At 47.0% G+C, this 17701-nt stretch overlaps 1 protein-coding gene across 2 annotated transcripts; it reads left to right on the top strand.

Moving 5' to 3' along the window:
* The first annotated feature begins 1561 nt into the window (after positions 1-1561).
* On the top strand, positions 1562-16810 carry snx6 (sorting nexin 6). 2 transcript variants are annotated; one of them, XM_034117228.1, is made up of 14 exons: positions 1562-1654; positions 1810-1860; positions 2549-2653; positions 5217-5329; positions 5721-5840; positions 5978-6101; positions 6280-6375; positions 6660-6768; positions 8006-8081; positions 8335-8374; positions 8446-8532; positions 10571-10730; positions 12343-12428; positions 16107-16810. In XM_034117228.1, the coding sequence occupies exons 1-14, from the start codon at positions 1649-1651 to the stop codon at positions 16158-16160; spliced, it is 1227 nt and encodes a 408-aa protein (XP_033973119.1). In that variant the 5' UTR covers positions 1562-1648; the 3' UTR covers positions 16161-16810. The 2 variants fall into 2 exon arrangements, with proteins under 2 accessions (XP_033973119.1, XP_033973118.1); XM_034117227.1 differs by having other exon boundaries at positions 1639-1654; positions 5217-5327; positions 5718-5840.
* The last annotated feature ends 891 nt before the right edge of the window (positions 16811-17701 follow it).

Here is a 17701-nt window from a genome sequence, read left to right on the forward strand (position 1 = left end):
AACAGGACAAGACAAATCACGGAGGTAAAGAGTTTAAATAAATGTTTTCCTTTAAAAGAAAAAAACTAGTTTTAACTTTCTCCTTTCGAGATCGGTTTAAGGGGAGAGTCTGAGAGAATATAAACGTGTTTATATGATGTTTTATAGACATCCTTTCTGATCAGAAGTGGATACAATAACGAGTTAAAGTGGAGTTTAACCGCTGAAACAGGGTTTGAGTCCTCCTTCAGGCTCCAATACGACAAACGGGTTTAATATCCACATCTGACGACAGAAGAGGAAGAAAAGTCCACATTTATCTGGTTCTGTTCTAGTTTGAATGAAAAACAGAAGCATTTTGTTGTCGTTTTTAGGAGATAATGAGTTTAACGCTGAGTTTTGAACGGAGATCGAGAGTGACACTTCACAAAGTGACCAGCAGGTGTCAGTCTGAGACCAGAGAGTTCACTACATGCAGAGAAACACACAACATACTACACTACATGCAGAGAAACACATAACATGCTACACTACATGCAGAGAAACACACAACATACTACACTACATGCAGAGAAACACACAACATACTACACAACATGCAGGGAAACACACAACATACTACACAACATGCAGGGAAACACACAACATGCAGGGAAACTCACAACATGTAGAGAAACACACATCATACTACACAACATGCAGAGAAACACACATCATACTACACAACATGCAGAGAAACACACATCATGCAGAGAAACACACATCATACTACACAACATGCAGATAAACACACATCATACTACACAACATGCAGAGAAACACACATCATACTACACAACATGCAGAGAAACACACATCATACTACACAACATGCAGAGAAACACACATCATACTACACAACATGCAGAGAAACACACATCATACTACACTACATGCAGAGAAACACATCATACTACACAACATGTAGAGAAACACACATCATACTACACTACATGTAGAGAAACACACATCATGCTACACTACATGCAGAGAAACACACATCATGCTACACTACATGCAGAGAAACACACATCATGCTACACTACATGCAGAGAAACACACAACATACTACACTACATGCAGAGAAACACACATACTACACAACATGCAGAGAAACACACATCATACTACACAACATGCAGAGAAACACACATCATACTACACAACATGCTACACAACATGCAGAGAAACACACAACATGCAGAGAAACACACATCATACTACACAACATGCAGGGAAACACACAACATGCTACACAACATGCAGAGAAACACACAACATGCAGAGAAACACACAACATGCTACACTACATGCAGAGAAACACACAACATGCTACACAACATGCAGAGAAACACACAACATGCTACACTACATGCAGAGAAACACACAACATGCAGAGAAACACACATCATACTACACAACATGCAGGGAAACACACAACATGCTACACAACATGTAATTGTTATATCCATGAACATATTAACCACTAACTGAAACACTGAGGTATATATTAAAAACAATAAATAAAAACTAATATTGATCTGAAAGCTACTTCCTGTTTTGCTTCATGACGTTGGCCTGTGCGTCGTGACGTCACCGCGCTTCCCGTCTCCACCCGTACTCAGCAGCCATGATGGTGGGTTCTTCTCCTGTTGTTTCCTCTGTTGTTCTGTCTGTTATCAGCTGTTATCCGCCCGGTACCGGAGCCCCGGTGCTGTGTCTGTGAGTCTGTGTGTGTGTCTGTGTGTCTGTGTCTGTGTGTAAACAGCCTCTCTTTCTGTCTCTCTGCAGCAGGAAGGGCTGGACGACGGACCCGACTTTCTCTCCGAGGAGGACCGAGGGGTGAGCGACACACCTGGATACACCTGCCTGTTACCTGTCTGTTTACCTGTATGTCTGTAAACATGTCTGTCTGTATACCTGTCTGTCTGTCAACCTGTCTGAACACCTCGCTGGTATACCTGTGTCTGTGCTGAAGACGCTACCTAGCTTTAGCTCCTGTTTGGTAGCCAGGTTAGCTCCCCCCTACTAGCAATAGCTCCATGCTAACAGCAGCTCCAGGCTGTGGGTCAGTCAGCTGTCATTAAGCCCGTTAAACTGACCCAGAATCCGGACTCAGAGCCGGGCTGCTGCGGGCCGTTAGCTCCGCGGCTAGCTGAGCTAACAGGGGCTAACGGTCAGTTTCAGGTCATTACTGTGTTGTTCATCAGGGAGTCACCACACACACACACACACACACACACACACACACACACACAGATGTATCTCAGTTAAAAACCTTAAATACAGAAATACATGTTCTTGATTTACCCTACAATATAAGGCCTGAGGGAGAGACCTCATTTACTACAAGTTAAAAAAACAACAACAGAGCCTAAACTGTAAATTAATCTAAACCAAGACATAAAAAGGTTATTAAAATACCCTGACAGTCTCCTCTCTGGGACGTCAGCAGGTATTGATTATTGACTTCACAACAGACAGGTTTTATGAGACTCGTGTTGCATTATGGGATGTGTGGTTTTTCTAGCCGCGGGCGGTGAACGTGGATCTGCAGACGGACGCCACGCTGCAGGTGGACATCTCCGACGCCCTGAGTGAGAGAGACAAGGTCAAGTTCACCGTGCACACCAAGGTGAGAGAGAGTGAGTGAGTGAGTGAGTGAGTGTGTGTGTGTGTGTGTGTGTGTGTGGACATGGTGGTCCTCGGTGTGACGCTGTTTACCTGCTGAACCTCATTAAAGCTTCACATTAGGGACTTGTGATGCTAGTCTTAACTATATATGATATACTGCATATGATTCTCTTTAGCTGCTGAATGTAAACAGAGACGTGGGATGCTTGTCCTGTTATTGTTGGAGTTACGGCAAACATCTCTATATATTGAGCAGTAAACCCAGTCCGTGTCATATTACCAACCTGACTGTTAAAGGTCCCATGTCATTTTCCAAACTCACATTGGTTTCTCATACAGCATCTCTGTATAGCATGTGTATTCACTCTCTGTCCTACACGGCTTGTTGGAGCTCCTGCCCCCCCCCCCCCTGTGAGCCCACTGTGCTCTGATTGGTCGGGACGTTGCGAGGCTCGTTGCTGCTCGCCGCTGCTGCGAACTGCTGCGAGGAGCGGTCGGGTTTCCGGGTCGGCGATACAGCGAGAAGAAGCGAAACTCAAACTGAGCACACACAAACACTCACAGCCGAAGTAAAAACAATAATGGCGCATTTCCACTACAGCGCGGAGCTCGCTTTAAGCGTGCCGAGCCGTGCGGGGCCCGTTTTTGGTTGCGTTTCCACTTGGCGTAGTACCGGCTAGCGGGTCCTAATTCACAGTTTTTCTGGCCCCATAAAATCGTGGTTCTTTCCGGGCCAACAACCAGGCTGAGTCGGGCTGAGTATGCTAAACTAGAGAGAGAATCGCTGGCAAGGGGGCTACAACTACAACAAGATGGACATATTTGACCGTGATTTAATTGTAATACACGTTTCAAAATGATGCCGAAGTAACAACATACTGATACCGGTTAGTAAAAACCATGAATTAATGCTTTGACAAGTCTGCAGACAGACGGCAGGCGAAAAACCTTTTAAAATGCGTGTTTTCTAAATGGAGATCAGCTAAGCTAACGCAGTATCTGCTCCGACCGTCCACACTCATAACAACGGCCTATACAGACATAAATAAAGCAGCGACTGTATTCGCCATGACACAGACAGTCTGTGGTTTGTACTTGTTTAACTTTTGTCTAGTTTCTGAACATATATGAGGAGCTGTGAGCTCTGAGTGCTAACAGCTAACGGCTGTGTTGTTTTTCTGGGGTTCTCATTGAAGATCACGTCACGGCTCCGCCTACACTGCGTTACTATAGATACTACCCCAGTTCCTAAACTGTAATGGAAATGCGCCATAAAGTGAGCCAGTCCTAACGAGGCCTAGCCATACCGAGCGAGGCCGAGTGAGGCCGTGTAGTGGAAATGCGCCATTAGTGTGGCTTGATATTGAGTAAGAAAAAGGTTTATAACGCTGTGAGAATGGGTCTCCGCGATCCCAACTCGTCTATTACCAGCGTTCAGGGAGCTCTATGCAAGTCAATGGGACTCCCTGTTAGTTAGCCAAGGGATCCTGGTGTGTGAGGTGCTCCGCGGATTGGTCCATTTGGGCCAATCTGGTCATTTGTTGTTGATTTGGGTGTTCACACGTCACAGAACCCAAGAAGTAAACAATGGAAAAAGAGAAATGTCCAGCGAGGCGTTCTGGGGCAGCAGAGACAGGTCTTTTCTGTGTTAGAGTTTTAGTCGCTACAGGGTGAACTTTGAGGGTTTGTGACTCTGCAGACCGTTCACATGCAGAAGCTACAGAACACAAGGGGACGGGTCAGAACCAGAAAAGCATGACATGGGACCTTTAACACAACTGTAAACTTTATCCTCTAAAGGTTTGTTTATACGCTTTGTCAACAAGGGTCTCCACAAGTATAGAAAGACAAACGTGTAAACATTTAAATCCATGGAAAACCTCTTGTCCTCCTGATTACTTACAAAGCCCTCAACAATCAGGCCCCCTCCTCCCTCACAGACCTGCTGCACCACCACACCCCCCCCCCCTCCCTCACAGACCTGCTGCACCACCACACCCCCCCCCCTCCCTCACAGACCTGCTGCACCACCACACCCCCCCCCCCCTCCCTCACAGACCTGCTGCACCACCACACCCCCCCCCCCTACCTCACAGACCTGCTGCACCACCACACCCCCCCCCCCCCTCCCTCACAGACCTGCTGCACCACCCCCCCCCCCCCCTCCCTCACAGACCTGCTGCACCACCACACCCCTTCCCCCTGCCTCACAGACCTGCTGCACCACCACACCCCTCCCTCACAGACCTGCTGCACCACCACACCCCCCCCCCCCTCCCTCACAGACCTGCTGCACCACCACACCCCTTCCCCCTGCCTCCGCTCATCAGAAGCCAACCTCCTATCCATCCCCCCCCGCATCAAGCACCGGACCTGGGGGGACAGAGCCTTCTCCGTCGCGGCCCCCTCCCTCTGGACCTGGATGTTGTTGTTGGCGTCCTGGATGTTGTTGTTGATGTCCTGGATGTTGTTGTTGACGTCCTGGATGTTGTTGTTGACGTCCTGGATGTTGTTGTTGACGTCCTGGATGTTGTTGTTGACGTCCTGGATTATTTCTTCCTCAGAGCACGCTCCCTAACTTCAAGCTGAACGAGTTCTCGGTGGTCCGACAGCACGAGGAGTTCATCTGGCTGCATGACTCCTTCGTGGAGAACGAGGAGTACGCAGGATACATCGTGAGGACACACACACACACACACACACACACACACACACTCAGACTCACACACACTCACACACACACACACACACAGACACAGACACACTCACTCACACAGACAGACACACACACACAGACACACACACTCACACACACAGACACACTCACACACTCACACACTCACACACTCACACACACACACAGAGACACAGAGACACACACACACACACACACACACACAGACACAGACACACGCACACAGACACACAGAGACACACACACAGACACACTCACACACTCACAAACACACACACAGACACAAACACACACACACACAGACACAAACACACACACAGACACACACACACACTCACTTCCCCTCTCCCCTCCCCTCTCCTCCCCTCAGATCCCCCCCGCCCCCCCCCAGGCCAGACTTCGATGCGTCCAGAGAGAAGCTCCAGAAGCTGGGCGAGGGCGAGGGATCCATGACCAAAGAGGAGTTCACCAAGATGAAGCAGGAGCTGGAGGCGTGAGTCACTTATTCAATATATTGGTTTATAGTTTCAGTCTCTCCCAAACTTAGAAGGCGCACGGGACGACTTTCTATTTGTCTTTGTTCTCTGCTCTGAGCTGAGTGTCTCTGAGTGTTGTCCTGCTGTGTTTCAGAGAGTACCTGGCCATCTTTAAGAAGACGGTGGCCATGCATGAAGTGTTCCTCTGTCGAGTGGCGGCGCATCCTGTCCTCCGAAAAGACCTGAACTTCCACGTCTTCCTGGAGTACAACCAGGACGTGAGTCTGTTTGAACTCACCTGCCGACCACGTCAACAATACATACATATATTCATGTTTCTGTAGATCCCCGGCTGCTGCCACGTTTACATAACCAGACAACAGAAGAGAGCACTTTGTTCTGTATCTATGGGCAGTCTTTGTAGTTGTTGTGTGACCCCTCCTCTCTCTCCTGCAGCTGAGTGTCCGGGGGAAGAACAAGAAAGAGAAGCTGGAGGATTTCTTTAAGAACGTTGTGAAGTCAGCGGATGGTGTTCTGGTGGCCGGAGTGAAGGTGAGCTTCAGAGCCTCACCTGAGCGTTAGGCTCCACCCCTTCAGAGACTCACCTGAGTGATAGGCTCCACCCCTTCAGAGACTCACCTGAGTGTTAGGCTCCACCCCTTCAGAGCATCACCTGAGTGATAGGCTGCCCCTTCAGAGCCTCACCTGAGCGTTAGGCTCCGCCCCTTCAGAGCATCACCTGGGTGTTAGGCTCCGCCCCCTCACCTGTCACTCACCTGCGCGTTAGGCCCCGCCCACTCACCTGTCACTCTCTCTCCCTCTCTTCTCTCCCACAGCAGGACGTTGACGACTTCTTCGAGCACGAGAAAACGTTCCTGCTGGAATATCACAACCGAGTGAAGGACGCCTCGGCCAAGTCCGACCGGATGATCCGCTCGCACAAAAGTAACAATCTTTAAATGTTTAAATATAGTTTTTATTCTATGCTCTAGTGAGATGAAGCTTTGTAGCAGCGACAGGTCAGAGCCTTCAGAGCCTCACCTGAGTGTTGGGTGACAGGTCAGAGCCTTCAGAGCCTCACCTGAGTGTTGGGTGACAGGTCAGAGCCTCACCTGAGTGTTGGGTGACAGGTCAGAGCCTTCAGAGCCTCACCTGAGTGTTGGGTGACAGGTCAGAGCCTCACCTGAGTGTTGGTCAAGCCTTCAGAGCCTCACCTGAGTGTTAGGTGACAGGGTCCAGGCCTTCAGAGCCACCTGAGGTGTTAGGTGACAGTCGACCTAGTCCCACCTGAGTGTTAGGTGACAGGTCAGAGCCTTCAGAGCCTCACCTGAGTGTTAGGTGACAGGTCAGAGCCTTCAGAGCCTCACCTGAGTGTTGGGTGACAGGTCAGAGCCTTCAGAGCCTCACCTGAGTGTTGGGTGACAGGTCAGAGCCTTCAGAGCCTCACCTGAGTGTTGGGTGACAGGTCAGAGCCTTCAGAGCCTCACCTGAGTGTTGGGTGACAGGTCAGAGCCTTCAGAGCCTCACACCTGAGTGTTGGCTGACAGGTCAGAGCCTTCAGAGCCTCACCTGAGTGTTGGGTGACAGGTCAGAGCCTCACCTGAGTGTTGGGTGACAGGTCAGAGCCTTCAGAGCCTCACCTGAGTGTTGGGTGACAGGTCAGAGCCTCACCTGAGTGTTGGGTGACAGGTCAGAGCCTTCAGAGCCTCACCTGAGTGTTAGGTGACAGGTCAGAGCCTTCAGAGCCTCACCTGAGTGTTGGGTGACAGGTCAGAGCCTCACCTGAGTGTTAGGTGACAGGTCAGAGCCTTCAGAGCCTCACCTGAGTGTTGGGTGACAGGTCAGAGCCTTCAGAGCCTCACCTGAGTGTTGGGTGACAGGTCAGAGCCTTCAGAGCCTCACCTGAGTGTTGGGTGACAGGTCAGAGCCTTCAGAGCCTCACCTGAGTGTTGGGTGACAGGTCAGAGCCTTCAGAGCCTCACCTGAGTGTTGGGTGACAGGTCAGAGTTAAACACAGGATTCACAAAGATAAGATAGAATTCAAATAAAAAGAATAATACAACAAAAATAAAGTGATAAAGTAACTATTGAAACAAGATATCAAAGTAAGGTTGAGCCCCTGCCCAGGTGCATGCTGGGAGATGTAGTTGTGTATGTCCTAACGTCAGTGTGTGTGTGTCAGACGCTGCAGACGACATCAACAGAATCGCCTCGTCTCTTTACACGTTAGGAACGCAGGACTCCACCGACCTCTGCAAGTACGAACACACACACACACACACACACACACACTCACACACATACACACACACTCACACACATACACACACACATACATACATACACACACATACATACACACACATACACACACACTCACACACATACACACACACATACACCACACACACACACACACACATACACACACACACACACACACACACACACACTCAATCATACTCATTATTATTATTGTTATATATTCATGACATCACTTCCTGTCTGCAGGTTCTTCCTCAAAGTGTCGGAGCTGTTTGAGAAGACCCGGGTGAGTTCAGATCTTTTTATTTAATAAACAGCTGTTTTCTCCTTCAGACGTTAATGTTTCTGTTTCTGCAGAAAATCGAGTCTCGAGTCGCCGCTGATGAAGACCTGAAGCTGGCCGACCTGCTGAAGTATTACCTGAGAGAGTCCCAGGCCGCTAAGGTACTTATATTAATATTATTATTAGCCGCGTTCACACCGGAGTACTTTTCACCGTACTTTTCGCGTTTAGTTCCGTTAGTACCCCTTATGTCGCGTTCACACCAAAAAGAGCACTTAATCTCGGGAACTTTTACCCCCATTTTTAGTGCCTGCTGAGAGATGGTACTTTCCTGGGGGAAAAAAGTGCCCCAGTTCTGATTGGCTGGGCGAATTGCAAACCACGCCCCGTACAACTCTGAAATGTTTTGTAGAGCCGCCATTTTATTATCCTGGCATTATTAGCATTAGCATTAGCCCAGCGCACAAACGCAGAGAGACTAACTTATGGCAACACAAAAGAAAACATGGGAGCGGTGGAGATGAGGAGGTGTCGGCGTTCTGGCGATTTACTCGGAAGGCTTCAGTAGAAGCTGCTGGGACTCCCAGCAGCTTCTACTGAAGCCTTCCCCAACTCAGGGGACTTCCGGCCGGGGACTCCGGGTGGCAGTATACGCCGTGAAGTTGTTTGCTGCCTGCCAGTAAACCCAAAGCAGAAGAAGACGAAGTGACGTCAGCGGCTCATTTGCGTAATCTTCCCTCAGGGAAAAGTACTCCGGTGTGAACGCGATCTGTACTGTAAGTGCCCTGGGGTAATAAGTGCCGGGGCACTGAGTGCCGGCACTGAGTACGGCAAAGTACTTGGTGTGTGTCACTACCCGATCGGTCCACCTGCCCGATCTGTACTGCGCATGTGCGAGATGGTCCGCCATATTGGACAACTACATACGGCAACTCTAATAGGACACTTGACACAGTGGCTTTTGGCAAAGCAGAAAAAGAACTGATAGAGATGAGTTATTGTTATTACAACGTGACTTCACTATTATTTAACAACTCTTTTTATTGGGTTCTTTTATTTGGGGTTAAATACATTGTTAGAATAAGTGAGACATGGATTTAACTTCTGTTAGACAGCTATCATACTGAATAAATATTTACTTTGAATGTATGCAAAAATGTATGGCATATAGCTGTCTAACAGAAGTTAAATCCATGTCTCACTTATTCTAACAATGTATTTAACCCCAAATAAAAGAACCCAATAAAAAGAGTTGTTAAATAATAGTGAAGTCACGTTGTAATAACAATAACTCATCTCTATCAGTTCTTTTTCTGCTTTGCCAAAAGCCACTGTGTCAAGTGTCCTATTAGAGTTGCCGTATGTAGTGGCGGACCATCTCGCACATGCGCAGTACAGATCGGGCAGATCGGGTAGTGACAGTGTGAACGCGGCTATTGTTCACACACACGGTCCGTCTCTGAAAGCTGTCCCACTTCTTGTCTGCCGCTCATTGGTTCCTACTCAATGTGTTGTATATGTTCAGTTAATATTATATAATCTATAATATCATGTTGGTTTAGGACCTGCTGGAGCCTCGGTGTTCCTTAATATTACATATATTATTATGTCCTGTAGGACCTGCTGTACCGCAGGAGTCTCTGGGTGTTTCTCAATGTAGAGTACGCTTGCTTGGTAGCACATGTCTGCCGAGCATCTTGCTTCAGAAGCGAGTCAAGAATACTTCCTGGCATTTGGAAAACGAAGAGTGGAACAGGCTAGCAAGTGTGCAGGTGTGCGTCATATGAGAGGCCCCGCCTTACATCTTCCGCCACAGATTTGGGGAAATTGGTCCGTGCGCAAAGCATTGTGGGGATTTTAAGACCGCGGAGTCTACTCATGTGCAGCCTCGATATTTCTCCAAACGGAGTACGCCGGGCTCGGTAGATTTCCAAGTATGCTGGAGATTGGAACAGTACTTCGGCGGCACTCGATGACGTAGTATGCTTGAAATAGTGGCTCTGAAGCAGCTTTACTCGACATTGAGAAACACCCACAGTGTTCCTTAATATATATTATGTCCTGTAGGACCTGCTGTGCCGCAGGAGTCTCTGTGTTCCTTAATATATATTATATATATATTATGTCCTGTAGGACCTGCTGTGCCGCAGGAGTCTCTGTGTTCCTTAATATATATTATATATATATTATGTCCTGTAGGACCTGCTGTACCGCAGGAGTCGGGCTCTGGTGGATTATGAGAATGCGAACAAAGCTCTGGATAAATCTAGAGCGAAGAACAGAGACGTCCTGCAGGCGGAGACCAGCCAGCAGCTCTGCTGCCACAAGTTTGAGAAGATCTCAGAGTCCGCCAAGCAGGGTACACACACACCTCACACGCACCTCAAACACCTCACACACACCTCACACACTGCACACACACCTCACACACCTCACACCAGTGTTGTAGTCAAGTCACCAATTCACAAGTCCAAGTCACTCTCGAGTCACCACTCTTCGAGTCCGAGTCCAAGTCCGAGTCACCCAAGGAGTGTCCGAGTCGAGGTCGAGTCCGAGTCATCATTACCTGTGTTCGAGTCCGAGTCACCTAAGAAGAGTCCAAGTCGAGTCCGAGTCCCAAGTCTTCATGTATTTATCTTCGTGGATATATGTGTTGAAATGTAGCTGCTCCTCTACATTGCTTTCATCCTGTCATGTTATACTAATCTGTCTATTGAACTGCTGTGAAGCTCGTTTGGCTACAAGTCTTGTTATAGTACTATACAAATATAAAGCTTATTACTAATATTAATATTATTATTATTATTGTAAATGACCTATAATATGTCTAACTATATTTAAAATGAGTTACCTTTTAGAGAAGTGATTATATTTGTAAGCCAATATTTTCCTATGGTAAAGTTTTCGTTTTGCACTTTTATTTTGATAGTAATAAGATCGAGACTCTTATTTTGAAGGAACTTTTACCGGTTAAATCGGTTTACTGATAAAGATTGAGCCCCAGAAAGCACATGGCTACTTAGCATGCAAAATGACATGGCTGAATCTTTATTTATTGATTAGATCACGTTACTCTGATGATAGTGTTCAGTCTATATGTCTGAACTCGATGTTTAGAGTAATGTGTTACGGAGCCTTCTCTTCAATATGTTTCCACATAGAGCATTTTGCGCTGCTCTTTTCCAATGTGGAAGCAGAATGTGTGAAAGCATACAGCACGATGCGGGGTGTGTCTCTAGACATCTTTAGACTGGAATAGCGGGGCCCAGTACGTGAACTCGCCTCGCAGCCGGTGCACACGCCAGGATAGAGGACATCAGACTCCAGAGGAAACTTGCTCGAGTCCGAGTCCAAGTCGGAGGTCAATGTACAAGTCGAGTCCGAGTCATCGTGGGGGGGAACATTCACGAGTCCGAGTCCGAGTCATCGTACGCCAGAATTCACAAGTCTAAGTCGAGTCCCGTCATCGGCACTCAAGTACTCCATCTCTGCCTCTCACACACCGCACACACACACCTCACACACACCTCACACACACCTCACACAAACCTCACACACATCTCACACACATCTCACACACATCACACACATCTCACACACATCTCACACACATCTCACACACACCTCTCACACACACCTCACACACATCTCACACACATCTCACACACACCTCACACACACACCTCACACACACCTCACACACACCTCACACACACACACACACCTCACACACACACCTCACACACACACCTCACACACACACCTAACACACACCTCACTCACACCTCACACACACCTCACACACACCTCACTCTCTGCTGCCACAAATTTGAGAAGATCTCAGTCTGCCAAGCAGGGTACACACACACCTTTATATAAACCTGGGAACACTATACTCACACACCTGATTACATCTCATTATGTGTTGTGTCCTGCCCCCCCCAGTGATATGTGATGGTGTGTTGTTACAGAGCTGATAGACTTTAAGACGAGGCGAGTGTCAGCGTTCAGGAAGAACCTGGTGGAGCTGGCTGAGCTGGAGCTGAAACACGCCAAGGTGAGTCCTCCTCTACCTCCACACACACGTCAACAAGACACACAACAGTTAGCCAAAGCATTTACAGACACAACGTCTGCTTCAAGGTCAGTTATGGGGCTTTCACACCAACGCGGTTCCAGGGCCGGTTCGGAACTACAGCCTGAAAAGCACCGGTTTGTCCTGTTCACACCGCAGCGGAGCCGCCTCTAAGCTCCGAAACCCGGTGCTTTTCAAGCACCAAAAAATGGTGGGTCTAGAAGCAAGAATCGCATACGTCGGGACGAGATCAACCTGAGCTAACAGTTTATGGCGAGTACGGCAAATGAAAGTTGTAACAAGCAGTAGCGCTGAGCAAAGTGACTAGAAGGCAACCACACACTTATACAAAAACACGCTTTATAAAGTCAGGCAACACTAACCAGGCTTCTGTTTATTTGTACCTTACTTTGACCATCCGTTCGCTGTTATTGATCATTGTGGAGAGCAGGCAGACGTTTTGTTTGTTATTATAGCAGCTATCGGATGGAATCAATACATGGGCTGCACAGGTTGTCATGTCCGACTATCACAAGTAGAATCATAATGAAAAATACGCCGGTAAAATGTGCCTGTAGAAAACGGCTTAGCAAGTAGTCAGTTTAGCTTCGGTTGCTATGCTAACATCACCCATGTTATACCAGAGAAACTTTCATAACAGCGTTGTGATGCCAAACAGCGTCAATTCAGACTGACACACATTCACTTAAGGGGAACTGGGGATATGTATCAGCTGCTTGTGTGACAGTCAGACAGTGAATACTTTAGAGCCGTGTGAGCTAACCCGGAGCTAACGGGAGAATACACTCCCGTGGAAGAGCAGCCAGCCAGCACTGCAGCGGTCGGTAAATGCCGCTGAAACACATTAATAAACAATGAACCACGGCACTCTGGAGAAAAGTATAAGGTTGGAGAAGTCGTTATTTAATTTAATCTGGCTTCGTATGATTAAAAGCAACACGATCATCGACCCGACGCAGTCCCCCGTTGTTGTTGTTGTTGTTGTGAACGCTGTTGGGGAGAAAATCAGCGATGTAAACGGTGACGTCGTGACGCAGCAGCGGTAGCACCAGTCGGGCTCTGGGTGGTGGGAACAAAATGGGGGCTGAAAAGAAGAACCGGTTCCGAACCAGAAAAGCTCTAGAGGAGCTACAACGGGAACCAGGTTGGTGTGAAAGAGGCAACAGAATAGCTTTGAGTGTGTTTAGAGTGAGCAGAGGCCTGTACTACGAAGCTGGTTCAACCTAACCTGGATATGTTTGAGTTAGCCGGTTGGCCCAATCCAAAACATATGCGCTCTGGCTAAGCTGTACTACGACGTTGGTTATCAAGTGGATCGCTCAAGCCAGCCGTGTCCTATCTAGTTATGTGCGCGTTCACATGAAAGGGGTGGTATTTGGAGCATTCGACCAATCTCAAACACGGACAAGCGTACTGACAGCGCAGCGTCATACTTCCTGAATGAAAAGTGAACTTTAATATTAGTCAAATATGAAGAAGTTAAACTTTAAACATCCATGACTTAAACACTTTATCCAGGATCAAAGCCACATAGCTGCACCTGCAAGGTGAATACAGCTGGTAAAAGAAAACATTTTTGAATGCGTTCATTAACAGGTTTATGAAATCGCTGCCCCGTCCAAGACACGAGTGGATCTGACTTTAATTACATTTGACTCGAGTGTTTCGTCAACTTAATGTGTTGCTTAAAATAATACTTCTGCATACAGTATGTGACACTGTGAGTGTTGCACGGCCAGATACGGCTCAGCTGACTCAGATAAGGAAATATATGATACATTATGATGTGATATGATATGAATGATAATGGGACTCATCGACGTCTGCACTCACAGTGCCATGGACTGTACTTAATGTTACTCTGATCCGGTTACTTATGTTGTGGCAGATATTTAAGTAAGCTTTCTTAACGCTAATGTTATAATAGTCAGATTGCTCTGAAGATGGGAGGGGATATTCTATTAATGTTCACGTTCACACAGTCAGTTGATTTTTGCCGGCCGTCTTTCCTGCAACGGCAGTTTTTCTGTATTTCCTCTATCCTGTAATATGACTTGATAGCTTTAAACTCCGCACACGGAGCTCTGATTGGTCAGCAGGCGGTGCTTTCACTGAGTTGATCTCTTAGCCTGCAACCTAACCTCCTCCCGAGGAGGTTAGCCGCTCAGCATAAGTTACCATGGAGATCTACCCCGCTAAAAAGAGAACCAGCGTCGTAGGACCGGAAAGCCAGAGTTTTCCCTGAAGTCAGCCGGCTTCGTAGTACAGGCCTCTGCTCTCTGAGTTTCAGCTCAGAGAGCAGCTGGTTCAAAGCCTCAGGAGAAACTGAACCTCTTCCCTAGTTCAGAACAGACTTTTGGTTCAGCTAGAAGAAACAAATCCTCAGAGCGAAGCCCATAAGATCCTGAGAGTTTTCTGTTTATGTAGATCTTTAGATAGGAGGAAGAGCACCAAGAATAGCCGAGTATCAGCAGTAGCGTGGCGTGGGGAAAAATGTAGGGGAAGCCCATTTTTTTGGGTTGGGGGGGTGGTCAATAACGTAACCAGATGAGTGATTACAGCGCCCGGTATCATTTTACACACATTTGTATCACACAGATGCAGGACTTGCACACGCCTGTTATCCACTTGCACTCTCCAGCCGAAACTCTCTCGTCTTATTAATTTAAGCAGACACACCCCCCCCCCCAAATGCAATACCAGCCGCTCAATGCGCAGTGCAGATTCGGTAATGAATAAAAAAAGAAGCATTCATTCACAAAGTAAATCAGGAGACCTTTAAAGTTTTACGTTCACATCAAAGTATCAGTAGGCGTGTATGAAACACATGAATTCAAAAACAATTATGTACAGAAACATTTGCATGCGATAGTCCACCTTCTCTTCCCTTCCCTTTCTAACACACGGCAAGTGCAGCAACAGTCCTCGTCTCTGTAATTAGCTCATTCCGTAGTCCAAAAGTAACTAAAAAATATAAACAATCTCATCTATTCAGGTGATCGGGCCCTATATGGAATAAATAATGCTTCATTTGCTTGATAATTTCAAACGGCGGTGATGACAGTTACAGTAGGCTACTACATAAAACTGATGTTGATGTGATTTGATTGGATGGCAGTGTCCAATCAAATCGCCAGCCGCCTCTGAAGGGAAGCCAGAGGCGGCTGGCTTCCCTTGGCATGGCCCTGACCAATCACAGGTTGGCAGGGGCATCACGTGGGCCTCATCTGATTGGTCAATCCCTCAATTTGTTTTCACCAAGGGAAGCCCGATCCGGCTGGCCTCCTCTCGCAACAGTGAATGCAATCTACTGTTTCACCATAACATCTAGAGGGGCGCTGTTTGTTTCACTCTTTGTAAAATACTCAATGAGAGTGGGGGAGAGACGGGCCGGCAGCAACACACAGCAAAGGAGAATTATCGAAACAAAACAAAGTGTTTTTATTTATTTATTTAAATTATAACTACAATCCGAAAAAACAGGGGAAGCCTGGCTTCCCTTGGCCTCCCGGAGAAAACGCCACTGAGTATCAGGATGACTGGTTTAACGTGTGTGTGTGTGTGTGTGTGTGTGTGTGTGTGTGTGTGTGTGTGTGTGTGTGTGTGTGTGTGTGTGTGTGTGTGTGTGTGTGTGTGTAGGGGAACCTCCAGCTGCTGCAGAGCTGTATGGGTGTCCTGAAGGGAAACACCTAACTCCGCCCCCTCCATCAGGACACACCCCCTCCACAAGCCCCGCCCCCATCAGCTGACTGAGGGCAGGCGACACAGAGGAGCAGAGAGAGAGTACAGGAAGTCTCCCTCTTCCTCAGAGAGAACAGGAAGTCACCCTCCTCTTGCTCTTTGACTATAACGTGTTCATTGGTGTAAATAAAGTCACATGACCTCCCCCGGGAACACCGAGGTAAACAACAACATGATCAGCTGTAACTGTTAGCTCATATTAGCCAGCTACGCTAATCCTGTTAGCAGAAGTTATCACAAGAATCTGTTGTTGTTATTGTTGTTGTGCTAATGTTACCGTCCGTCTGCTAACACCTTGAGCTAACGTTAGCCCACTCATTGTATGGAGTTATCTCCTGATGGTGTTACCTGGCTGTGATTGGTGGAGGTTGTGATCACATGATTAAACAGTTTGTGCTCAGCTTCTCTCTAAAGTGTTCAGAGGAACCTGAAGGTTTTATGTTTTATTATTAAAGTGAACGTCACCGTTCACACACACTAACCTCCTGTTTTAAACAATGTAAATTATAACAAAACTACTTTTGATGTCTCGGGTTCCACTGCTTTCAAAATAAGATGTTTTCCATGGATTTAAAAATGAATTAAATACATGTATTTAAAAAGTGTGTGTGTGTTTTAAAAGAAAAGTCTTTGATTATTCAATTTAAAAAATGAAAAAGTCCCATAACGAGATGATCCAATCACAGAGCTCTGTGATTGGATGAGAGATGATCCAATCACAGAGCTCCAGTGCTTTCATAAAATAGATCACCAACATGTAATACGATGTAATGATGTCCTATTTCCATCTGGAAGGACAGACGTCCTGCACGAGTAGAGAGCACCAGGATCTGACCCCGTTACACAGAAAGGCAATGTCCTTTATACAGATGAGACACAGGAAGGAAGGCAATCCACATTACAGTCCTAAATTGGGTGGGGGGTGGGGGGGGGGAGACAGAAGGGGAAGCGCAGCATGTTAATTACAACCCTAACATCCATGATAAATATGACACCCTTCTGTCTGAGAACATAAAATAGATCACCAACATATTTGTATATAAAGGAGAAATATACAATAAATATATTACACTTCCAATAAATTCAATAATTATTTATATTTTTGCGATTCTTTTCAGAATAAATATAAATACCATTTGAACTCTCATTGCAAACAGTTGATTAGTGGAAAGCTTTAAAAACATGAATTCACATAGTGGCACATTATCTAAGGGATGTGTGCACTGAGGTTATAACCCGTAAAAATGCTCAGACTGTGGTGATTGACATTATTCACCCACGGATCCAGGGCCGGCCCTAGACTTTTGGGGGCCCTAAGCGAGCTTTGGCTTGGGGGCCCCCCTCACTCTAGCGCGTTCTCACTTCACACAACACGGAACCTACTTTTGTCTTATGATGTTAGCATAAGCACACATATTGTATAAATAAGCATGTAAACACCGTGGACCTAACATCCTCTAGGGGGGTCCTCACCTCCTCTAGGGGGGTCCGGG

The sequence above is a fragment of the Trematomus bernacchii genome, unplaced genomic scaffold (assembly GCF_902827165.1).
Source record: "Trematomus bernacchii unplaced genomic scaffold, fTreBer1.1, whole genome shotgun sequence".
Taxonomy (NCBI): domain Eukaryota; kingdom Metazoa; phylum Chordata; class Actinopteri; order Perciformes; family Nototheniidae; genus Trematomus; species Trematomus bernacchii.